The sequence below is a fragment of the Leucopleurus acutus genome, assembly GCF_964270905.1.
Source record: "Leucopleurus acutus genome assembly, chromosome: 10".
NCBI classification, from domain to species: domain Eukaryota; kingdom Metazoa; phylum Chordata; class Mammalia; order Artiodactyla; family Delphinidae; genus Leucopleurus; species Leucopleurus acutus.
Window position 1 is genome coordinate 35,687,546 of NC_139153.1, and position 26,447 is coordinate 35,713,992.

General features: G+C 44.6%; 1 protein-coding gene across 1 annotated transcript in view; it reads right to left on the reverse strand.

The window, feature by feature from the left end:
* Positions 1-26,447, reverse strand: part of CACNA1D (calcium voltage-gated channel subunit alpha1 D) — a 320,553-nt gene that overhangs the window by 117,986 nt on the left and 176,120 nt on the right. The window contains exons 6-8 of the mRNA XM_082849132.1: positions 25,157-25,309; positions 24,383-24,579; positions 18,012-18,115 (exon numbers count right to left, since the gene is read on the reverse strand). Coding sequence (XP_082705258.1) covers positions 18,012-18,115; positions 24,383-24,579; positions 25,157-25,309 — 454 coding nt within the window. The remainder of the gene's footprint in view (positions 1-18,011; positions 18,116-24,382; positions 24,580-25,156; positions 25,310-26,447) is intronic.

Sequence of the window (26,447 nt, forward strand, 5' to 3'; positions counted from 1 at the left end):
TTTCTCTGAAGTCTCCATATTCCACGATTCCCCTTTACTTTGAGTAATTAATTTGGGGGAAGAGAAAGAAACTGGCAGAGCATGAAAATGGGACAGCTCAGGATGTATCAGCACAGAGCCAGTCGGATAGATGGGATCCCCCAGGGGCACCCCCTCATCACACACAGAAAGAGCTTCCAACTGATGAGAAAGCAGCCTGGGCTCTGGAGTCGAGCAGATCCAGATTTCATCCCTCGCTTACCCGGAATTCCTTCCTTACTAGCTGTGTGGCTTTGAGAAAAACAAACCCTCTCTGAACATTGCTTCCCTCATCTGTAAAACTGAGGCAAAAGACACAGCAACTAAAGTAGCTGAGAAGATTGAACGAAATAAACTTTATACAGGCACCTAGCTCAGCGCCGGGCATAGATCTATAGACAACTGACATATTAACAACAATAAGTAATGAAGAAAAATTCCCTCACGTGATCCATACCCCAGAGCTGACAAATCCGCAGCTCTCTCCTCATCTGAGAGACGCTGACCCTCGACCCTCTTCCACGAGGTCTCCTTCATTCCCACCCCAGCCGGAACTCCCACCCCCTCACACCCCGCTCCCTCTGCCACAGCCCCCAGCCCCAGAGCTCTCCTCACTCTGCTCGGCCCAGAGAGGCACAGCTTTACCTTCCAGCCCCGGCCCGCCTCCATCACCTTGCCGCTCAAACGCCTCCACAGCTCCCATGAACTAAAGACAAAACCCCGCCTCCGTCCCCAGGCACTTCCTTCTGCCTCACGACCCCCAGACAGCACACAGCACCACGACGGCCCCACTGGCCAACTCACTGGCTCCTGACGTGCGTGCCACACCAGGCCCTGCTCCCCTCGCCGCTTCTGGGGTCTGGGATGCATCCTCCTTTCTTGACATCCTTACAAACGCCCTTCCTTCAACGCCCCACCTGAGTCCGGCTTCCTCAGGAGAGCCCTCTCTGACCTGCCAGCCCTCCACTGCTCTCCCAGGGCACACGGCTCGGTACAGATTATGCTCAAGTACACTTGACTGAGAGCCGGAGGGGAGAGGGTGCAGGTGCTGGCGTGCACACAGGGAGTGCCCTGGAGTTCCTCCGTATGTCTCCGTAAGCCTATCTGTAAGTACCGGCATATGATTCAAGGACAGGTAGGCCTCTGGGAACAGCACACCTCTGGGCAGGCGGCGTGTCATCACCCACTGGATTAGAATCCTTCAGATTCAGTGAAAGCCTCCCAGACTCAGAAGCCGAAAAGCCCCAAACGCTTGGAGGCTCTGAAGGTGCCGGCAGAAAACTTAAACCAAGATTTATTTTAAGCAGAATTTCAAGGGAATGATCTAGTTCTGAGTGGATTAATATTTTATCCCTGAATCCAAAACAAACTCTTATGACAATCAGACTTAGAGAAATTAGGTTAGGTCTTCAAGTGTCACTCCAGGTCCTCCAGGGCGGGGCCCTGGAGACAACAGCTGGCACGTGAATATTCAGACTGCAAACAAGAAGGCTTTTCAAATTCACAGGAACAGCCTTGTTCCTTGTTCACAGGAACAGCCAATGCTGACCACACCTCACATTTGCAAAGGTCTTCACAGTCTACAAGGTCCCTTCCCATCCATTTCTCTCCTTGGTTCTCAGGACAGCATTGTAAGAGAAACCACATGGGGACTTCCCTGGTGGCGCAGTGGTTAAGAATCCGCCTGCCAATGCAGGGGACACGGGTTCGAGCCCTGGTCCGGGAAGATCCAACATGCCGCGGAGCAACTAAGCCCGTGCACCGCAGCTACTGAGCCTGCGCTCTAGAGTCCACAGACCCAGCACAGCCAAAAATAAATAAATAAATAAATAAACTTATTTAAAAAAAAAGAAAAGAAAAACTACATGGCAATGGGGCCGTCAACTTTAGCAGCGAGAAGACCCTGACTTGGAGAAGTGAAGTATACTGATGAAAGTCACGTCGCCAGGACTCTGACCTCTGAACTTGAGCTCTTCCCACTACGACATGTGGAGACCAATAACCACAGCAACTAGGAATCCCCTGGGCCAAAGGAGCCACCGCAGGCGGGGCAGCACTCAGGGATCCCAGCCGCAGCACTGCCACAACCCTCGGCTGTGGATACACCCGCTGGAGTTACCAGCACCCCTAGGCTGTCTCTGCAGAGACTGAAGCTTCTGGCACACATCTCAGGCCAGGTGAGCCCAGACCACAGGGGCTGGACAACATCGCCCCAGACCAAGTGAGCCAGGGTCTCCGTTAGCTGAGGACCCTGCCCCATCGTTAGACCTCACCACCACTAAGCCTCGGCTCTCTTCACTGATGCCGGCAGTCACCAAGCAAAGCGCAAGGCACACGTCCAAGGCCCAGTCCCCATTGCCCAGTGTGTCGTCATCCTGAGGTCCTCTGAACTTCCCCATCACTGACTCAGCCCCCTCTCACTCTTCACTCTGGAATTGCTGCTCCAGAGGGTACATTCTCCTGTATCCTCAACCTTTTCAAAGGGACCCTCCCCCACCCCCGGCCCTTCTCCTTGCTTTGATGGAAACCTGGGTCATCCTCAAGCTTACTGCTTTGCTTCCCTTGTAGCCCTTCCAGACCCCACCTACCTCAGGGCCTCAAGGTGGCGTTGACAGCCTCCTTGCTTTTCTGTTCCTCTTCACATCTAGACCAACACTCCCTCATCCTGCTGTAAAAATCAAATAAACAAAAAACCCTACTCCTTTCAGAACAGTGCCAGTAGGCTATGTGACCTTCTCCCCTTCCTCCCTGTTGTCTCCTACTTGCCCCCTAGACTGAAGTCTTAGGCTCCCAGCTCCCAGCCTTCCTCCTCACCCCAAGTCCTACCCTCTTCCTGGGGGACTCCAGTAGCCCTTGGTTGACCCTGCCAACACCTGGCTTTTCAATCCCTTGACATATTAATCTCCACGACTGTTGATCCCCAAATTCTACCCCCCCTAATCATGAATTCAAGCTTTCTACTCTCTGACCACAACCTCCTCTCAGATCAGTTGACTTGTCTCACTCCTCCCACGATAAACAATACTAACCTCTTCGGAACATCCAGTCCACTGACCGCCCCCATTTTATCTCAGTCTGTTAGGCTTCCCCTTCCCTCCTAATCTACCTTAGATTTCATGATCCATCAGTAAACCATTTAGTGATGTTCTTGCTGCTACCCTAAACTCTCTTGCATCCTTTTACCATACAGAGAGCAAACCCCTCAGCCCAGATGACCTCAGATACTCCCTTTCTCCATACCTGGGTAAGAGCAGTCAATCATGGCTACAGAAAAGTCATACGATGCGACAGACTGACATCAATATGGATTCGTCATCGCCAGCTTCAAAAAGGACCTCCATGCTACCTATCATCTACGTCAGTTCTCTGGTCCACTCACTCCCCAATTCCCTGCAACCACCATCTTGAACCTCCCTGACTCTCCAGACAGGACTCTGCCACCCATCCCCTGGCCGCCAGCAGTTAACCCTGCCCCCTGCTTCAGAGAAGCTAGGAATGAGGCAGGAAGACTCCCAGCTTCCTACGATCAAACCAAACTCGTATCTGCCCCATATTCTCTTCCTTTCTTCTCATGACAACCTCCTTTTCTTAATACTACCTGTCTTCTGACATCCTAATAAATTGAGTGTTCCAATCCTTCCATTTTTTGAGGTCTTCTCTTTCTATGAAATTCTCTCCTCTCCAGTACTCTGTCCTGCATACTTCAGCCACCTTAGTTTTTGCAGACTCTTAGCTTCATCTTCTAAACCCAGGGGGACCACAGGGCTCTGCCTGCGTTCCCCCTCCTTGTGCCGTGGCCCAAGAATTCTCTTAAGCCAGTAAACTGGAACAATTATGGAGCTTATTTAGTTTATTTCCTGGTTCTCAGGGATCACTGTCCTTTACTGCCTGACGTCCAGTGTCTTGAAAACCGTTGTTTTACATATATTGTCTGTTTTGGGTTTTGTTGTTGTTTCAGGTGGGAGGGTAGGGTAAATCTGGTATTTGTTACTCCATCTCAACCAGAAGCAGAAAACTCTTTTAAATCTTTTTTTTTTTTTTTTTTTTTTTTGCAGTACGCAGGCCTCTCACTGTTGTGGCCTCTCCCGTTGCGGAACACAGGCTCCGGACGCGCAGTCTCAGCGGCCACGGCTCACGAGCCTAGCCGCTCCGTGGCACGTGGGATCCTCCCGGACCGGGGCACGAACCCGTGTCCCCTGCATCGGCAGGCAGACTCTCAACCACTGTGCCATCAGGGAAGCCCCTTAAATCTACTTTAATGGTATTTTAAAATCAACTTTATCATGACACAAGTCACGAACAATAAAATGCACACGATTTAAGTTGATGGTTTGGCTAAGGTTGACACCATGTAAAAAACACCCTAATCAAGATAAAGAACATTTATAACACCTCCCAGAAAGGTCTCTCATTGCCTTTCCCAGTAAACTCTTCCTCTTCCCACCCCAGAAAATCAACGACCTGATTTCTACATTATAGACTAATTTTGCCTCTTCCAGAACTTCACCATATGTTCTGTTTTGTACCTGGCTTCTTTCCCTCAGCAGAATGTTTTTGAGCATCACTGATAATGCACTAGTACTTCATTCTGTTTTTACTGCTGAATGGTATTCCAAAGTTTGACTTGGATACCACAATTTGATTATCTATTTTACCTGCTGATAGACCTTTGGGTTTTTCCAATTTGAAGCTACTATGAACAATGCTCTATGAATGCTGACATACAAGTCATTTATGAGAACTTGACAAGCTTTTCCAAAGTGGTTATACCATTTTATGTTTCTATGAGCAACATGTGAGCATTATCAGTTGCTCTATACTCTTGGCAACACTTGATACTGTCTTTTTGATTTTAGCTATTCTACTATTCTACATATGTAGTAGAATTTCACTGCAATTTTAGCTTGCATGTCCCAGCTGATTAATAATATTAAACATCTTTACATGCACATTGGCTATTTGTATATATTCTCTTGCAAAGTATCTGTTCAAGGCTTTTGCCAATTTTAATTATTTTTTGTTTATTGTATTGTTTACTGTTTATCTTATTATTTAAGAGTTCTTGTATATCCTCCATACAAACCCTTTGTCAGATACACGTATTGTGAAAATTTTCTCCCATTGTGTGGTTTTCTTTCCAACTTCTTATTTATGAAGGGCAGAAGTGTTTTTAGAAAACATTTATATTTTATCTTTTTACTTAGATCTAGGATCCATTTCAAGTTAGTGTTTGTGTCTAGTGTGACCTAAAGGTCAAGGTTCATTTTTTTTCTTTTTTAAAGACATATCTAGTTTTTCCAGTATTTCACTGAAAACAAATTATCCTTTCTCCATTGAATTACTTAGCAGCTTTGTCAAAAAGCAATTGACCATATACACATATTTCTGGATTTTCTATTCCATTCAATTGTTCTGTGTATCTATCTTTATGACAAAATGACACTGTATTTATTGTAGCCTTATGGAAGTCTTGAAATCAGGTAGTGTAAGTCGTCCAACCTTGTTCTTTGTCAAGATTGTTTTCGTTATTATAGGTCCTTTGCAATTTATATAAATATTGAAATCATCTTGTCAGTTGTTTTTAAAAAAGCCATTAGCATTTATGAATGGGACAGCACTTAATAGATAAATCTGAGGAATGCAGATAAAGTCAACATCTTAAAAATACTGAATCTTCCAGTCCAGACCAAATGATCACGGGCCATCATCACTTACCTAGATCGTCTTTAATTTTACTAACCAGTAGTTTTCAGTGCAGAGGTCTTCCGTATCTTTTCTTATCTTTATTCCTAAGGGTTTTAATTTGTTAATGCTATTGTAAATCATATTTTCTCAAATTTCATTTTCCACATGCTTGCAGCTTGTGTATAGGAATAAAATTGATTCTTGTATCCTGAGACCTTGCTATATTCACTTATTAATTCTAGTAGGTTTTCCGGCAATTTGTTAGGACCTTCTAAGTAGACAATCATGTTTTCTGTCAACAGAAATAGCTTTTGCTTTCTTTCTAATCTTTCTGCCTTTTATATGCTTTACTTGCCTTAAGGTACTGGCCAGTACTTCCAGTATAATGTTGAACAAAAGGGGTGAGAGAGGAATGATTACTTTGTTCTTAATCTCAGGGAAAAAAAGCATCCAGTGGGCTTCCCTGGTGGCGCAGTGGTTGAGAGTCCGCCTGCTAATGTAGGGGACACGGGTTCGTGTCCCGGTCCGGGAAGATCCCACATGCCAAGGAGCGGCTGGGCCTGTGAGCCATGGCCACTGAGCCTGCACGTCTGGAGCCTGTGCTCTGCAACGGGAGAGGCCACAACAGTGAGAGGCCCACGTAACGCAAAGAAAAAAAAAAAAAAAAAAAAAGCATCCAGGCTTTCACCATTAAGCATGTTGTCAGTTACAGTTTTTGTGGTTTTTTTGTAGATAACCTTTTTCAGGTTGAGGAAGTTTCCCCATATTCCTAGTTTGCTAAGAGCTTTTTATCATGAATATTACAGAATACTGGTGGTGGCATTTTCTGAGATGATCATATGATTTTTCTCCTTCCTTCTGTTAATATGGTAAATTACATTGTTTGATTTTCCAAAGGTGAACTAACCTTGTGTTTCCTAGATAAACCCCACTTGGTCAGGAGGTATTATTCTTTTAATAATTGCTAGATTTAATTTGTTAGTATTTGAGAATTTTTACATCTAGATTGATGAAAACTACTGTTCTTTTGTCTGTTGCATTTGGTACTGAGGTAATTCTGGCCTCATAAAAATATGTTAGGGAATGTCCCCTTCCTCCTCTATTATCTAAAAGAGATTTTTTTCTAGAAATGATATTCTTTCTTTCTAAATTGTTTGACAGAATTCACTTCTGACATCACTGAGGCCCCCAGTTTTCTGCGAGAGAAGGTTTATGTTTCTGAATTCCATTTGAAAAGCGAATATAGGCCTCTTCAGTCCTTTCTTTCTTTCTGAGTCAGTTCTAATAAGCTGTGCTCTTCAAGGCATTTGTCCATTTCTCCTAAGTCACTGAATTTATTGCCCTAGTCTCGTTATCATTTTAATGTCTGTAATATTTGTGTTGGCATACCCTCCATCGTTTCTAATACTGATCGATTTTTCTTTTTTGATTAGTCTTGCTAAAGATTTATTAACTTTATTAAGCTTTTCAAAGAGTCCACTCTTGTCTTTGTTAACTTTACCTATTTCTTGCATTTTCTCTTCTACTGACTTATGTTCTTATTTCTTTTTTCTACTCTCCTTGGATTTAATTTGCTTTGCTTTTCTAGATTCTTAGATGGGAATACAGACCACTGAATGTAAACCTTTCTTCTTTACTAATATAGGCATTTAAAGCTATACATTTCTAAGCACTGCTTTAGATGGATAATGCAAATTGAGATGTATTTTTAATATCTTTCTGTTTAAAAAACTTCTCACTTCTATTGTAATGTTTTTTTGAATTGTAAGTTATTGAGAGATGTATCATTTAATTTTCAGTATTTGAAGGACTTTCTAGACAGCGTATTGTTACCGGTTTCTATTTCAAATCAATTGCTATTAGAAAAAATGTACTCTGCAAGATTTAAATCTTTTGCTACTTAGTGAGACTTTTTTTTTTTTTAATACAGTCCACACGTGGTCTATCTTGGTGCTCCTGAACAGAATGAGTGTTCTGCAGTTATCGGATACAGTGTTCTGTAAGTACCAGTTAGGACATTCTGGTTGGTAGTGTTCAGATGTTATCTATATTTAGTTTTTTTCATCCCCTTGCTCTTCAGTTATTGAAAGAACTATAAAATTTTCATCTGTCTGTGGATTTATTGATTTCTCCATTTAATTTTGACAGCTTTCCCTTCATGTATTTCAAAGTTTATTAGGTACAAACTCATGCAGAATCATTGTCTTCTTGATGAATTGACCCTTCCAGGAATATGAAACGTCTCTATCTCTGAAATATCTCTCTCTGCAAATATTCCTTGTATAGAAGTCTATTTTATATATTTTGTATTAATATATTTATCCCTTTATTTTTAATCTGTGTCTTTACAGTATCTTGCATTTTTATTCACTCTGACAATTTCTGTCTTTTCATTAAAACACTGTGCCCATTTCATTCAGTCCAAGTACTGATACAGTTGGGTTTAGGTCCACCATCCTGCTGTTGGTTTTTTGTTCATCCCATATGTTCTTTGTTCCCTTCCTGCCTTATCTGTCCTCTCTCAATTTGTTTCTATTGACGCCCCCACTCCGTCTTGATTATGGGTCACGTTTTCCTGCTTCTTTTCATGTCCTGTAACTTTTAATGATGTGGGGAAACATTTGGGGAACATCTGGGGTTTTGGTGTCTTCCTTTAATGGGTGTTGACTTGTTTTGGCAGGTGTTAAGTTAGCCACTTGTCCTGATCCTTTTGAAGCTTGTTTATAAGATTTGCAGGTCTAGACTGGGGTAGGTCTAGAGTGGCTCTTACTCCAGGGCTAAGGTAACCCTACCCGTAATGCCTGGCCTTTCTGAGGTCTCACTTGAATGTCCAGTGTATCATCAACGTCACTCTATTCCAGCTGGTCAGAATGCCTCTGTCTCCCAACACTGAGATTTCCAGCAGCTCACAGCTTTGTAGTAGCTGTTCTCTACCAATAAATTCAACTGGCACATAGCAGCTTAGTATATAGTCAAAGATTTCAGAGACTCCCTATTCAGCTTTCCGGAGCCCCTTCTCTGCATACCTCTCTCTCTCCAGTACCCTGCCCTGAAAACCCCAGCTGTCTCGGCCTCTCAAACTCTGCTCTTTGCCTCTCGAGCAAATAGACCACTGTCCTCCTCTGGGCTCTGCCTCCTGTGCCACAATTCTAAAAGCACCTCCAGGCAGACAGCCAGGACAATTGTGGCACTTACTGGATGTGCTTCCCTTCGCCTAAGGAACCCAGTCCTGTGTTGCCTATTTCCACCTTCTGAAAAACAAAAACAAAAAACACTGCTTCATATATTTTCGCCAGTTTTATAGTTGTTTATAGTAAAAGGTCCATTCTGGCACTGTTACTATATTGTGGCTGGAAGAAGATTACAATAGCCTTAAATTGGTCTCCCCACATCCAGTCTTGCATCCATCCAATCCATTCATACTACTGCAGCCAGAGTGATTTTTATATGCTGAATTTTTCCAACGTTAAGAAAAAAGTTCAAATGTTCATAAAAGTAGGAAGACTTACACAGTGAACAGCCATATGCCTACCACCTAGTTTCCATAATTAACATTTGCTACCTTTTCTTTAGCTCCTATCTAACCATCCCTCTATCCATCCAGTTATCTTATATTTTTTGAAGTATTTTAAGGTAAGTTGAAGACATCAGAAAGCAGAGTAATTTTTATAAAACACAAATATAAATCACATCACTTTGGGCTTGAAATTTATCAGTGGGTTCCTTTACCCTTCAGCTAATGACCAGAATCTGTGATGTGATCTTGAAGGACCTTTGTGATCTGGGCTCTGCTGACCAGTCTGTCTTCTTTTCTTCACCCTCCTTTCCCAGCCCCCTGAGTGCCTGCCACCCTGCTTTCTTCAGTTTCTCCAAAGCCCTCTGTTCCTTCCCACTGTCGGGCCTTCGCGTGGGTTTCTCCTTGACTGTAATACCCTCCCTGAGCGTCTTCTCCCATCTTGCCTGGATATGATGGCTATTCGTTCGTCCTTCTCTTCCTCCAGGACGCTTCCCCTAGACATTTGTTCTCCCTGTTAAACACTCTCACAGCACCATGCACCTTTCCTTCAAAGAACTTATAAAAGTTTATAATTTTTGTCTCCCTCATGAGATACAAGCTTCATGAAGACAAGACTCTGCTTTGTCTCACCACTGAAACCACTATGTAGGCACACAAAAAATATTCATTGAATGAATAAGTCCTTTTTTCTTAAGAAGTCCAAGAGAGAGAGAAAAATCTCGAGCAAGATTTTCTGTTTATTAGTCTGTTGCACTGAACCCGATCCAGTGGTACAGGGTTAGTCCTAAATATCGCCTCCAAGCCAATTATTATAGTTGCCCTCATCCAGATTCTTGGGAACAAAGTCATTCAGAAAGCCCTCCAATTATTATAGTTGCCCTCATCCAGATTCTTGGGAACAAAGTCATTCAGAAAGCCCTCCAAGACAGGAAATTCACCATTTTTTCAGTCCTCTCTTACACAGCCGATTTAAATTCTCGTAACGCTGCGGAGCCATATTTTCATTCGATTCTCAGAGATACAGCTCTGAGTCTCAGAGTTTCATTTTGTTTCAGAGAAAATATTTTTTAAATAGTATCTTTAAGGGTTTAACACCAGACAGCACCCAACACCTCATTCTGTGCCTCTCCGCACACACTCTTACCTTACACACGAGGGCAATAATGACAGCTCTCCTTTGCTTTGTGGGACCTGCAAACACTGTCTCATACGGGAGAAGGATACTTCCGCCTTGGGTGCATAATCTGCTTAAATATTAAAATGTTCCAGGAAAGGAACAACTGCTGAACTTTAATAAAGAAGAGCTCCCTATATCCCAGACATAAAGGTCTTGCTATACTGAGCTGTCCTGCTATACCAATATTTGATTTCCGTAAGCAATTTTACCAGCCTGTAAGAGGTATTACACAGAAGGAAAAAAAAGACTGGCATAAGGTTGACAGTAGCGCCTCAGGGCAATCACAGAAGTCAAATTATTAAATTCATAAACAACCCTTCACTGCAGAAGTAACAGTGATTGTTAATGCCGCCAGCGGAATAGGGAACACAGGAAAATTATGGCTTTAATTTCAACCATGAAGGTACCAGAGGCTTAATGAAGAGCTGAGCTCTGCATGAGAGCACTATGATGAATTCGCTCAGTACAGAGCTCTCCATCGGCAAAGTGGGTGCTCAGGAGGGCACACGTGGCCAGAGACGCCTCCTGGGTCCTCAGAGGTTTTTGCCAAGTGTTATGAAAAAGGATTCGGTTAGGAATAGATGATAGCCACAGCTGACAAGTGAGAGAGCTCTCCTGAATCTGTTGCTAGTGCCTGGTTGCTGTCCACTGCTGTTGCCAGGGGAACAGGCGTCAGCTTGATGGAAACAAGGATCAGCGAAAACTTTCACTTACCTCATTTCCACTGATCCCAACAGCCATTTCTATGGAAACAGTCGCTTCGAGCCAGCGGCGGAGAGGTTACCGCTCACTTGTTAATGTCAGGTGTGGCTACCAGCCTATGCGCTTCATTCAGGTACCGCCGTACCTACAGCACCCGCATCCACCTGTCAGCCACCCCCGACAGCATCTTAACTCTGCAACAGGAAAGTTCAGCGCTTAAAAGTATATATAAATGTTTAACACGGTTCTCTATTAGAAAAAGGAAATTTAGTGTTCTTCCACGTAAAGCTGAAGTGGGGCTTAATTTCTTGTTCTACCAAAACCAAAGCATGTGAAGTTACTAAAGGACCACAGATCTCTCCCTCAGCTCTCAACCCCACTCCCGACATTACTTCCAAGTTCAAGAAGAGAGACCTCCAACTGTACGGACAACTCTTTCACCTATGAGTCTAGTCAAACCAAAGACAAATCCAGCTAAACGTGTCTGGAATTCTGGTAGCCTGATCATCACTAATTAGGCACAGGAAAATCTTTTTTTTTTTTTTTTAATTGTAAGAACTATCTACAAATACCCTCCACTGTCCCTTTGTTTTTGGACTAGATCTCGGGGTGCTTTCTTAGTGTGTTGGTCAAGATATGGAATTAACTCATTAACTCAATATAATTTTATTCTGTAAAACAGTGGTAACCAACCATGCTGAGAGCCTGGTTATCCCATTACCTAACTATACCCCTTTCAACGTTGCAAGCAATTCAACTACTCTTCTAAGATGTAGATATGTTTATGTACAGGAAGAAATTCTGTTGTTTATTTTTTGTCAGCAGATGCTGGTCAAATATTTAATGAGAGCTAATCCTAATCCCAGTCATGAATAATTTATATGAATGCCTATTCCGAGAAGGTATGTCTCCTCAAGCAAACACCACCATCTACCTGGTACGTTTTGCCCGCTGAGCCAACGTTCAAGGGGAGGAAATTAGAGGCAATCTCCGACTGACCATGGCTCATAATGGTGTGAATTTAATGGGCCAGGGTGTAAATTATGATGCCCTCCCAAACCTGAACCTATTCAGTACAGTGGCCGCCCCCCAACACCACCCGTCTCCACTTCCTTATACCAACAGTAACACAGGTAGGTAGAGTAGCCATGCCTGAATCTTTGTCTAGGTTTTCTATCCCAACACTTTCAACCAATCACCAAGCATCCTTTCCCCCCAATTATTGTGGATTAAAGAGAAACCAAATGGGTTGAAGAGAAATGGAATGTTCTGGACAAATGTGAATCGAGTCTAAGGATTAGGAGATGAAATTAATCACTTTTTTCCTTTAAAAAAGTGATTAGGATAGAGGTCCATCTCCACATTGGTCATAGTTTGGTAAATAATTCAAGAACCTTCATAGTATGATACTGAATTTATAAAAGAAAATAGAGTTTTTAAACATTTTTTGGCAAGGAACATCCAGGCACCAAGACAACAGTATTAAAAACAACTGAACAGAAAAAACACTCATAGCATAGGATCCTAAAATTGCCCTTTGGATTTACTATGAACAATGGCATGTGGGGCCTGACTTCAAAGGCCGACAGAGAACAGATGCACCGAAGTCTGGGTTATATTACACTAATCTCTTAAGGGTCTTCTATCTAATCTCTTTCTGGCCATTGCTAAGTGCCGGGGATATGACTGCCACTATAATAAATATCAGAGATTATCTAAACTTCTTAGGAGAAATCCATCTAACAGACATCAAAACCTGTCTAGGCATCGTGGGTCCTTAGTCTTTCTTTGGCAGAAACAAAGACAAAGGCAAATCAAATCCTTCCTCAACAAGGACCTATGATTTACCAGCTTCTAAATATCTTCATCTTCATTGTACCTTCCCGCACCTCTGATAGCATTTTTGAACATTAGATCCTCTAAAAGCAAAGAGCAGTAGAGAATACTTCGTTTATTAACTCCTGAGTAAAAGAGTCATGCAAATTAAACCCAATCTATAGGCCTGGTCACAGGGGAAAAAAATTAGCTTAAAAGAACTGACTTGATTAGATTTTTCTTGCATCAAATCCCGTTTTATATACTCTTATTCAAGCTATCGCCATAACGATAACCAAGCTCTCTACACTCTTCAGCTCACTGAATCCTCACGCGACTCCACACGGTGAATATTATTAACATCATTTCACACACAAGGAAAGTGAGGCTCTAAGAGGTAGGTCATTTCACCATATCTCACAGTTGGTAAAAAGTAGAGCAAAGAGTCAAGTATTGATTATCCGACTCTAAAGCCAGTGTTTAACCGTATGTTACAGAAATGCCATGCCCCTCTATTTGTGCCAAGAAATCACTGTCAGACATAACCTCAATCATGATTTACAGCCACATCATACTTTATAGCTGACAAAGAACCTCCACGGCCTCCTCTTGGGGGGGCACCGAGTACAGCATTACTCTGCATACATAGCTCGTTTCTCTTGGTCACTTCCTGGGAAATCCAGAAAATGGGACACTTCAGATAGTTTCCAAACAGCCCCTCAGCTGTTCCCACCTCACCCAGGGAGGGGACTGGGAGGAGGTCCGTGGATTTCAGAGAAAGATAGATTCAGTGAGTAAAATTCTTTATAGTACATATTTTTCAGAGCACTTCTACATTCATGAGCTGACCTAAAGCCACCTACCCTACGGCAGGAGGGGCAGCACGGGAGCCTCTTCCCCATTTGAGGGGTCAAGAGACAGAGGCTCAGGGCTCCTAAGTGAAGTCCCAGAGTTAGCGGGTGACACTGGCAGGACCAGAAGCAAGGTCTTCCAGTTCCCTTCTCATCTATCAGTCCCTTCTTGGGGGTTTGACCCACACCACAGCGGCTCAGAGGGCCCTCTACCTTACCGCAGGTGTGCCTGGCATCAGGTGGGTCCTGCAGGTGAAGACACAAGCCCACTGTCCATGACCACCACGTCTCCCCCGGGAATCTGGCAGTGATTCTAAAGAAACAAAGCGCGGAAACACCGCTGTGTTCTCTTATTTTACCTATCTACGGACAAAAACCTCAACGGGGACAAGGGTTAAGTGAACAATTTTAAAAGTGAAAAATCATCAAAGCCACCATGAGAACAGACATAGTCTGAATTGTAGACCTAATCGAGACAGTCTTTCCAATGCCTTGTCAAAATGGGACCATCTCCTTAATGACGACTTAATGTGAAATCACAACTCTAGTTACAGATATTCTCGGCTCCTCCCACAGAGCATGAGCACCAGAGAAAAACGTCTTCATCCAGGATCACGTTTGGCTACGCCGGGCGTGCGGTTCGTGAACCTCGCACTCACCTTGAGAAGAACGGTCTGCGTAAAAGCAGAGATTTTTCCAAAGCATCAGTCTTAATGCTTTAAAAACGTACCAACACCAAAAACGAGTGTGCAAAAAAAAAAAAAAAAAAAAAAAGGAGCAACAAATATTTCCAAATGGTTAACAGACTTAAAGACACACAGCATCTTACAATGATTCTTCGTTAGAAAGCAGCAGCACGGTGTTAAGTGTCTAAAACAGGAGAACTTTTTAATTTGGGCCTTTCGGAATTACATTTGTGTTGGTCTGATGGTCCCTAAGGGGCTATGCGACATAAGTTGTCTTCCTTTTAATATTTATTTAAAACATTTTTTATATTCCCTCCAGTGTCCCCTAAAAATAATTGCGAAGAATCCTAAGACTAAAACTAAAATTTAAAAAAAAATTACATTTCTTTAACAAGAAAATGAATACAAATGACCCATTTGGATTGTGTGTTGCTTTGGGGGAAAGTCAAGGAGGAGAACCCAGGCAGAGGAGCCTGGGTAACTAATTGTTAGGGGAGGTGGGAGCAGCCCCTTCTCCGGTTCCTCCATCCCCACCCCCAGAGACACCTTATCATCTTTCAAGATCCAGCTCACAGACATGCAGCTTTCACAGCCGCTCCGTCTCCACCTCTACTCTAGCTTGGCCATCCTGCACTGCCTAACAACAGTTTCCTCCCCACGCCCGAGACAATGACTGTCTCAGCACAAGGCCCCCATCTGTGTCTTCGACATCTTGGCACCCCGGCTTCTGGCCCAGAGCCGGGCACTCAACAGGAACTCAGGAAAAGCTGACCGAATTAGCGAACGCGGATGCCCGACTCTGCTCTGTAGACGTGGCTCTTCCTTTCCACAGAGCACGGCTTAGCATTTCCTACCCAAGTGGTCTTACAGGTGGTACAGAGTCAGGTGCAGCCCCACATCATGGAACGGACTGAAAACTGCTGCGAAATCTCGTATTTTATTGTAAAAATTCACGTGTCATTTGCGCTCTCCTTCATAAGGGATCTAGTTTTGTTCTGATTCAAAACTGTTTTTAAATTACTTACTATTTTCCCCAAAATGTATTTTAGTACGCTGGTTGTTCCACCGTGGTGTGTGCCTGTTTTTATCCTCCAGCTTTGGGCACCAGCCCCCTCGGAGAGCATATTTAACACCCACCATCTAACCAGGAGGCCCTCCCTCCCATTTCCCTTTTTAAGCTGCCTCATCACGCAGGGGTGATGTTCCTGCTCTGGGAGCGCAGAGATAAGGCATGTCGCTGGCACTGTTAAAATCCATCGCTTCCACGGCCTCAGTTTAGTTGGGTTTAGGAGGCACGGGGTGCCAGGAATTCACAACAGAACTGCTGTTACCCTTGTACGGGCCGTTTCTGTGGTAAAGTCAACACGATGCTGTTTCTCCAGGGATACATTCCACCCTTACCATCCCGACACTAACCTAAGGCCGTGGCGGGTCACTAGGAGGAAGGCACTTTTAAGGTTTTAAGTGAAAGAACATGAGGCTCAAAGAGCCATTTATCTATAGGAGGAAGCTTTGGTTGAGGTGGGGGGCAGGGGGTAAGCTGTCACACCCCCAACTCAGTCCCTACTCCCCTCACTGTGGGGCACGGGCTCCAGGGCCACTTCTAGACAGGGCTTCACAGGACAGTGTACATCCACGGTGTAAAAGTGACCACGCTCGGTCAGGGAGAATTCTAAACGTGGTATCCCTGAAAACAGGCAGGGTAGGTTAGAGGGAAGATGAGGAAAGAAAGCAGAGATGGATCACTGGCTCTGCTTTCTGCTCTGGAAAAGGCAGTGTTGAGAAAAATGCGAGAAAGGTCTCTCCAGTGACTCAGCATTACACGAAGACATCACCTCCCCCAAGATACAAGCTTGGAAAGGCACAGATAGAGTGAGTGAGGAGCAGATAAACTCACTGGGAATGAAGCCTATCGACAGTGTCTCCTGAGGATGTCTGAGCTCAGGGCGCGACAGACGCTCCTCTGGGGAGATGGGCACCTCCTGGGCCTCGGTCGCACTCCCAGCCCCGCCCCCGCCCCGGCAATGGCTATATACTGGCTCTGCTTCTGAGGGTCTGGAGAGCCCTGGTTCCCTTCTCTGGGGTACTCCCCTGTCCGGGGTGTCTGTGGGATGGGGAGGACGCAGAGCTGCCCAGAAGGGCTCTGGGATGGCAACTACAGGCAGGGCGAAGCCCCGCTCCTGACCCAGTCTCCAGCGAACCCCCTGTCAATCCACCGAGCCAAGGGGGTCAACAAGATGAAGTTTCAAAACTGGTGACCGAGTGACATGGACGATGATAAGGCCATAGGCAATTTAGGTGCAAAAGCTGATTATTACCCTGCATTAAAGACAGATTCTACAAGTTAAGATTAAAAATGAACTGAAGGGAGCATTCTCACAGTGACAGCAGCAGAAAACCAAGCTGAGAAACGATCCCGATCTGAAGGGTGTGAGAGTTTGAAACTATTCAGTATTTATGTGCTAATCTAGGCTCATTTCTCTTTTACCATGAAATCTGAAACACCACTGGAAATCATCATGATACACTGCAGGTAAAAAGGGCCAGGTTACGTACTAATGGGAAGAAAACCACAAAAGACAAAGGCCCTTTCCTGGGGGAGACCAAGGCTGGGAATCCTTTTACTCACTTTTAATCTGCTTCTACACACTGGCATATTAACGTGACAGGCTTCAGAGAAATGGTTCCATTAAATTAATAGTATTTGGCAAGCATCAGAAACACAGAATCTCACAGACAGACACAAGCAGAAAGAATCACAGTTTAGTCCAAAAGCAACACACAGAGGGGACATCAGAGTCCACATGCATGCAGAGAAAGCCGCAGGGAGCAGCTGGGGGACACGCAGAGCCGCCTGACACACGGCAGCAGCAGAATGTGGAACACGGATCCAACTGCTTACCCACTAAGGACACCAAGAACCAGGTTAAGGACGAAAAATGAGCCAAGGATGATCAGACTAACAAAATACACCCATGGCCATTCCCATCCTATCGCATCATTTACCTGTAAAATGTAAGGAGATTAGTTATCAGTTATCCATTTGCCAAAGAGCAGAGCCCCAAGAACAGCTGCTGGACCACTAGGGCTTTGATTAAAGACTGGTGCTCCTAGAAGGGGACGCCGCCAAGGGCCTTCCATTTTTGTTCTTTCAATAAGGACAGGTTCTGCTGCGGAAGCCTACAAATGCGACCTACCAAAAATCATTTAGCTACTGTTTTGTACCAATTAATCGGCATTCTATCTGGATCCAGGCCAATAACACAACTGTAGCTGTATCTTCTTTTAGGACAAATGGGCAAGCAACGCCAACAATTTAAATCCCAAGTGACAACGCTGATTAATTTCTGGTCAATAATTATCCTATAGCTTTCTTTCATGAAGGCTGGTAAGGTTCCAGGAAACATCTTGATTTGGGAAGCCTCAGCAGAAAAGAAAGTATCTTGGAGGACACATAAAGTGCTTGGCCCCCACCCGGCGGCCCCCATCTAGCAAAGCCTGTGTGGTCTTGGCAACTGTCCTCGGGACTCTGCTTTCAAGATGAAAGAGGTGTAGCTTACCCGCTCAATACACCAAGTACAAGATTTAGTACGAAAAATGACCCAAAGATGACGAGACTGACAAAATACACCCAGGGCAATTCAAATCCCATAGCATCATTCATCTGTAAGAAATAAGATGGTCTCATAGGAGTGGGTTAATAAGAGAATCTAATAAGGAGAGAGGGTTACATTAGAGACAGCATTCTATACATTTAATTAAACATTTACTTAGCTTCAAATCAGACAACAGTAGCCAATGCACATTCATTATATATTCCCGAAACACACACGCGCACGCACACAGAGCCATCAACGCTTTCAGGGTAAATAAGGCAAACTTTGGCCACTGCCGGGGCAATCAGCTGGGATTTGGTTCCTTCTCACAGGAAACTGCCTTGGTAAGGGATTTTCAGAAAAGATCTTGACAGAAGACAAAACTAGTGCTTAGCTGGGAACTATTTTCTACTCTGCCCAAGTTGTCAGTACTATTTTTGCTTTCAAAATTTGTGATGGTGGAAAAGTCTTAGTTATAGAGACAAATTTGCAACATTTGACTCTATAAATTCTTTTCTTTAAAAAAAAAAACAAACCCTAAAATAATAACTCTCCACTGGAAGCCAACCAATCCAAGGAAACCTAACCCACTTTAAATCTGGATTATCTGCTATCAGCGAGTGCAAGCACAGCTAAATTAATGCAAAGAAGGAAAGTATTCAGAAGTCACCTAGCTGACACATGCAGGGGTGCTTTGGGGAATGACATCTTTTTCCGTAACTGGACCCATAGGAAGGACCCAGGAGAAGGAAAGAAGCCCTTATCCTCCACACCTAGCTTGAACCTACATGACCCGCCCTGGGGGAGCTGGCTCCAGCGGTGAGCTGTTCCAGAGGAACCTGGCGTCCCTGCTTCTGGGACAAGCTGAGGCAGCACAGTCAGACATGGCCTCCCGGACACACCTTCCCAGGAGAGGTCTGATCATGATGGAGCAAACAAGTGCTTTCAGGTTCACGGCTGGATGGAACTTTCCGGCAGCACAGATCACGTTAAATTGGGCAAACACTTCTCCCAGGGAGGAAGTGTTAAGGACTGGTGAGGGGACAGAATGAATGACCCCGGGCCTGACTTTGTTGGAACAGCCAGAATCTTCGGCTAATAGAACAGTATATAGTCTGGGCTGATTCATCGCTCTTGCCTTGCAGGGCCAGGCCCTTAGGCGTTTATGCACGCGCTTTCCTTTACATTATCTGGCGCTAGATTTTTAGCTTTACAGACCGAAGCTCAAGCATTTCACTGTCTGCCTCGTGCAGAAACCAAACGGAAAAAGAGAACATTAAAAAAAAAAAAAAAAAAATTACCTAACATCTGCTGCTGAAGTCTAGGGAGAGGGCATTAAATCCCTTATGAAACACCTGTTTGGCCACATGAAAATGGATGTGCTTAACAGAACTGCTATCAGTCTGCACATCTTACATCGGCAATTAGAGTAATGAATGAGGCAGGGCCGTGGCTGCAATTGTTGATCTCATTAAGCTGGATAAACTAATTTCAGCAGGAAGGCCAAGGGTAATTCTTCCAAAGCAGCTACACCGCTAAACATATTTAATAATCCAGACGTGGAGGAGAAGAAACAGGCTGCCTGGTGGAGGGACCAGAGCCCAGCCTGGAGCCAGGGCCTTCCACAGAGACCTCTCTGGGCCGGCTTCCCCTCTGTTGTAACAAGAGGGGTGCACATGACAGGGGTGAGTGGGCCTGCTCACGGGGAATAAGGATGTGCACGTCCAGGACTCCCACCGGGGACCCCGCTCTCCCACAACTCTGGAAAAGTGGGCCAGCCGTCAGTCGAGCACCTGCCCCACCCATCCTCTCTGAGGCCTCTCTGAGGCCTCAGTCCCATGTTCCAGAGAATGGCTCCAGGAACAGCTGTCTGCTCCAACTTAGGAGGGAACATTTTTTTTTTAAGTAAAGAAACTTTTAATTTCTTAGAAGTAAGTGTGCAACAGACTCCCATTCGCTCAAATCAGAAATATCACCTGGAATAACAGCTAGGGGCCAAGGGGAAAACAGAGGCCACAGGAGACTCTACAGATCTCCAGAGGGTGGGAAAGAGCAACCAAAATTAAGCCTTAAGGGCCAGTCTTTCTCCCAAAGAAATCTCCTCAACCCAGGTCTCTTTTTCAGAGGCTTACCATACACGTGGAACAAGTGAGAACTGGCAAGCTGGTCTCCGAAATACCCATAGGAAAAGAGAGACTCTGCTTGGGATTTTGTCTGAGTGGTCTTTGTCAGCAGTGGAAAAATCGGGAGGAGCTCAAGCATTTCAATTTAGATTTTTAAAACATTTATATCAAAGTCATCGTGTGGTGTCATCTGGTACTCAGGAACTAACCTAGTTTCAGTTTCCCCTCACTTCAAAGGCTGAGACGCACATCCGTATCTCCGAGGAAAGGCTAACCTAGGCTTTTTGTGTTTTTCTAACTGTTGCAACTACTACTAGAAACTTGATATATTGGTTGTCGCTCCCCTGAGCGTGGAATCAGAGAAAGGGGCAGAAACGCAAGCTGCTGGCTAACTAGAGAGGGACTTCCCTGGTACCTTGAATGAATAAGACGGACAGCTTGGCCAAGGGAACTTCCCATTTGAGTCATACAGCCAGCACTGCCATAAGTATGCTCACTGAGAAAAGAGCTTGGCACTAAGGCAAAAGGCCACAAATGATTTATATGGATAGCTCTCTTCTGAAATCAATACTCTTTTCATTAATTTCCTACATCTAAAAACATTTCCTCTGAGCTGAAGAAAAAAACAATAGGATCATGTAGGGTTACTCTGCATCTTGTGGACAAAATGACAGCCCAGAGAGTTTGGGTGACCTACCCAAGGTCACACGCCCAGCCCTTTCCAGCCTTAAGGCTTTTTCCTTGCACTACACCTTTCTGCCTCTGTGGACAACAGATGCATGTAGGTCAGATGGCACCTTAATTATGTTTATGGAATTCACTTCATAAAAGAGTACTAAAAAAGGTCATTTTTCACCAGAAACTAATAATCCCATTCCCCACACATCCAAATGGTCCTATTCTATGCGTGTCTTTCTGCATATCGGGCCCACCCGCACGTCCCTTTTCAAGACCCTGCCACCACTTGCCAGGCACTCTTGGGAACTGAGGCATCCCTGAACTTGAGAACACTGACTGAATATGAACCTGACCAGATGCAAACTCATCCCTGGCAAAGACTTTGTCCACCATATACAAACGCCTAAAGGGTTGAAAATTTTGCTTGCCATCAACATTTAAAATAAAATCTCAGTTCTCTCTCAAGATGTTCCCTTTACACTCTAGCTACGGATAAAAACAGGCACTTAAACATGGCCCATCTATAGTGAGGCAATGGGATCATGCCCTTAAAGAGTAACAGTAACTGGTGTTTGCTGATCACTTGCTCTGGGCCGGGCACTGTGCTGGGCAGGGATCTTCTGTTCTGTGCACAGCTGTGTGGCTTCCCGTTGACTGTGGCCCATAAAGCATGAAGAAGGCTGGGGCCCTGGCTCCTGCCTATCTCTGTGCTGAGATAGTAAGTGTAATAAACAAGTAATTAAAAGCAACCTGATGTGTTTCAGAGGCTACGGTCTTAGTGAACACTCTGGAAGACATCACTGAGCTGCCCCCTAGTGTTCCGAAGGGCTCGAAAACCTCTGACAGTGGAAAAATGCCAAGGAAAGAGCGCCAGGTTCTAGTCTAGACCAGGGGTCACCAAACTGTGACCTGCAGGCCAAACCAGCCCACCACCTGCTTCTGTACAGTTCGTGAGCTAAACACGGCTTTTACATTTTTAAATGGTAGGAAAAAAATCTGGAGTATCTCATGACACAGGAATGTTATACAAAATTCACACTTCAGGGGCTTCCCTTGTGGCACAGTGGTTGGGAGTCTGCCTGCCGATGCGGGGGACACGGGTTCGGGCCCTGGTCCCGGAGGATCCCGCATGCCGCGGAGCGGCTGTGCCCGTGAGCCATGGCTGCTGGGGCTGCGCGTCCGGAGCCTGTGCTCCGCAACGGGAGGGGCCACGGCGGTGAGAGGCCCGCGTACCGCAAAAAAAAAAAAAAAAAAATTCGCACTTCAGCGTCCATAAATAAATATTGGAACGAAGCCACATGTTTACATGTTGTCTACGGCTGCTTCCAAGCGACATGGGCAGAACTGAGTGGTTGTGACAGAGACATTACAGTCTGCAAGGCCAAATATATTTACTATCTGGCCCCTTATAAAAAAAAAGTCTGTAGACCCCTGTTCTAAATCAAGTACCACTTGCTCTAGCGGTAGGACCTCGGGGATGTTCAGGAGTCTATATTCCACTGTTTCCCAGACCTTCTATATTGGGATGTAGACTGGAATAATGCTGATAAACTACTGGAGTTCCTCCATCAGAATAAAGATGCCATGTAATTCATAGAGAATGTAATTATTATGTTGTCAAATTATTAGCTCTGTGATTGTCATATGAAAAACAGAGGTAATAATTATATCATCCTAGGTGATACTTAGAGGTTCTTAGGAAAGCAAGTAGAAACTTTTGTTTCTGGGTACGTGTTTTCTCTCGTTTAATCACACGCTCCCAGAGTTTTCACTAGCTCAGCGACAGGAAGACTGTCATGAGACAATCAGTGTGCAGAAACATAACATAAAGTATAAAATTGTCCATTAGTCAGGGCATGTTGGATTGGCAATGGCAATTCACCGTGAAAACAGGGAGAACAGAGCTGAGAGGAGTCACAGGTTTTTCATTTATTTGTTTTAAATCAAAATGTTGTCTTCTGTACTGTTTTGGGGGGAAGGATCAGAGTTTGGGCTATCTGGATGACGCTTTTCCTATTTATCAGAAATTCAAGGGGAGACTTGGATTGAGCCCTCTGCTAACCTAACTAGGAGTTACAGCTTAGAAGATAATACTGAAAACAAACCCTTTACCTAATTAGAGGGTCCCCTTGCATGGCCATGGCCTTGGCTCATCCAATATAATCTCCCTCCTTCTTCCTCTTCACAAAAGGCATTGTGTTATGGATATAAATAACAGATGTGCATACCCACACAGACACACACACACACACACTCCCCTATGACAACACAAAAAGGAGAGAGAAAAACAAGATATAACACGTTGGTGATGTTTTAAAAACCTTATTACCAAACTAGACTCACACTTTGGGGATGAAAATAAAAACATGTCTTCTTTGCCTAACACTGAACATATATAGGGACTTCTACAACCTTGCATGCATGGAGTTCACTTGTGAAGGGAAGCAAAAACCTATTTACAACCGTTACACGCTATGTTCCCCGAAGTTACAGAGGAATGGGAAATCCTATAAAGTGTCTGAAATTTAGATCCTGTCGGAAGCTACTCAACTTGCAGGCCTTCTACCTAGAGACTGACCATTCAAGAAGTATGTTATGACCCATTGTCTTTTAACAAGTCATTATTGGAATCCTGGTTAATCCCATTTGGACTTGGATTTAGGCTCAAAATCTGCAAGTCAGTTGTTTTTCCCAGCAACTCTGTGTCATGGAAAATAATTTCTAAACTTCTGTGAGCTTTTTCAAATTCTATCAGACACAGAAGTAAACCAACAAACCCAGCTCTGAGAAATGGCTGTTAAAATATGACTGCTCTTCATTTACAGCAAACCTTTCTGGCTCTGTCAGGAACAAGGAGAGCCAGCCCTGAGCCATACAAAGAGTGTCCAACTGTCTTCATGGACAGGTCCACCAGCCCTGGAAGGCTTATATGCCATTTCTACCCTCTCTGCCAGAGTTCTATAGCTCCGAAGTAAAAGGGAAAGAGAGCGAAGGGCTTATGCTGGGCTGATCAGTAGTAATACCGAATGGGGGAAAAAACCCATTTGGGCTTTAAGGCTGTACTAAGCTATGGAAAGCATGACAAGAATTCAATTAATGTTCCCTATCTTCCACTTAGGATCTGGTAGAGCAACCTGCCTTCAGGTATAAAAGGTCAGTTTTAGTCCATGGAAGTCCAGGAGCCTCTTAACCTGGGGAATGACCTCTGGCTCTTTAAGAGTTTAATGAGGACAGCCCCGGCCCTCTGGAGTTCCTCCAACACAGGGGACTACCGGGCACGCTCAGCAGTAAGTCCCCAGGCGGCACTGGGGATGCGAGGGAGTCCACCTCCTATAGCAGCTTTCTAGAGCTGAAACCAAGGCCCCAACATGGAGAGATGATAGGTCTTACTGAGTGACGAGAGGGCCTGCTTCCCTTCCCAAAGAACTCACTTCCAGGGGGTCTTTTTCAGCCAGCTCCCCAATGGCTCTAGCTAATGAAACACTTTTATCTGAGGAAAGCATACTCCATCCACTCTCTCCTCAAGCGGCTTACCCAGTAGAGCACGTCTGTCCAGCCCTCCATGGTGATGCACTGAAACACGGTGAGCATGGCAAAGGCAAAGTTATCAAAGTTGGTGATGCCGCCATTGGGGCCAACCCAGCCACTCCTGCACTCTGTGCCATTGGCGGTACACTGGCGTCCATTCCCTGAGAACGCACACGGTGCTGGGTCCTCCTCAGCTACGATATCTGCAAACAGCAGAAGAAGGCTTGACCACTCAAGGGAGGAATGAACGTCAGGAAACCAAGCTGCAGAAGCCGAGTACCCTGCCCAGAGCCTGCAACACTCTACTTCCCAGCTGTGCTATCTCGGATTCCTACTGTCCTTCAAGGTTCACTTCAAACTTTCCCTCCTCCATGCAATTTGCCATTTCCTCTACTCAGAATCCACCCCTCTCTCCTCTGTCCCACTCTAACAGCACCTTTCCTCAGCCTATACAGAGCAACACTATTGATTCACCTCACGGTCCAGTTTCAGGGGGTCCCCCCATCTCGTTTACCAGAGCACATTACATAGGAAATCAAGATAGAAAAGGGAACTAAATTCTCATTTATTCTGAATATAATTCACACTAAGAACTGTCTTAGATTCACCAGTGTATTTGGCTACCTTTTTTTTTTTTCCCTGTCTCTCTCTCTCTCTCTCTCTCTCTCTCTCTCTCTCTCTCTCTCATTTTGTTTTAGATCTTCCCCAAACCACAAAAGTTGTTTTGGGGAAAGCCAAATGTTTAAATAGTTAGGTTAGCTGTCATTTTTTATTACTCACCTGAGTCAGCAAAAAAACATGTTTTGTGCATTTTTCCAATAAAAAGTTCCAATCCTATGATAGCATAGATTATGATTACAAATAACACCAAAAGGGCTATGTGAAGGAGGGGAACCATGGCTTTTATGATGGAGTTCAGGACAACTTGTAAACCTAGGAAAGAGAAAAATAAGTTTGTGAGCCAGGAAGATATTTCAGTGATGCACAGATATGATTCCTAATGATGCTTGCTCTATATAGGACACACAATAATAAAACTCAGAGGTATTTCATAGCTTTTAATTAACGTTAAGCCTGGATGTGGGTAAGTCAAAGAGGAACCTTAAAGACCATCTAATACAACTCCCTCAACTTGAAAGATGGAAAAACTAAGGCCTAGAGAGGGCACTGCCAGATATGAAAGTCATTCCTTTATGCATTTGTTCATCCGTTCAACAAAATTCCTTGAACATCTACCGTGCAGCAAACATAAGGTTTAGTGCTTCGGGGGATATGAAGATGTATTAAATAATGTGGCTCCTCTCAAAGAGGTTATGCTGCAGAAGGAGACATAAGAATCAAACACAAATTACTCTAAGGTAGCACACAGATGCTGAATAAGTAATATCACACAGTTAAAATTAAAGAGGGATGAAAGGCATCGCTTCTGAGTGGGGGAGAAGAAAGAGGACTGGGCAGTAGCCTCCCTCTCAGGAGGGCCTGAAGCATGAGGAGGATGGATTTCCACAGGCCAGAGGAGACAGGTTACTCCAGGCAGCGGAAGAAAGTACCAAAAGCACGGAAGTGAGCTAGCGCCACGAGGGCTGGGGGTGGTGAGTCTCGGTTGGCGGTCATGAAGTGGAAAAGGGTAACAAGAAAGACAAGCAGATTGCAGCTGGGTAGCTCTGAGTTTTGAATTCAGGTCACAGGGCCAGAGTTTAGTCCATCAGCAAAAGGCAGCCTCTTTGTTTATTTTAAACAGGAGAAAATCAAACAAAAGTTTAATAACATGTATACATGGGAGAGACCCAGGAAAACTCAAAAGGCAGCCTTTTCAGAAAGACAAGTGGGGCAGCAATAGGCAAGACGGGCAGAGAGGCAGCTGGAGGGTGCTGGGCCCTCCAGGGAGGACAGGGTAAGGAGCTGGATGAAATCAGAACTCAGCAAGTGAGTCTGAGTTAGAGGAAGGTGCCCAGGGAGGCAGGGCAAGGTCAAGAGGCTAATCCTAGTGCCTGAACAAAGACAAGCCTGTCAAAGGAGGGTCCCCTGGAGTGGCAGAGGGAGACGAGGGGCCGGGAAGGAGAGGGTAAGA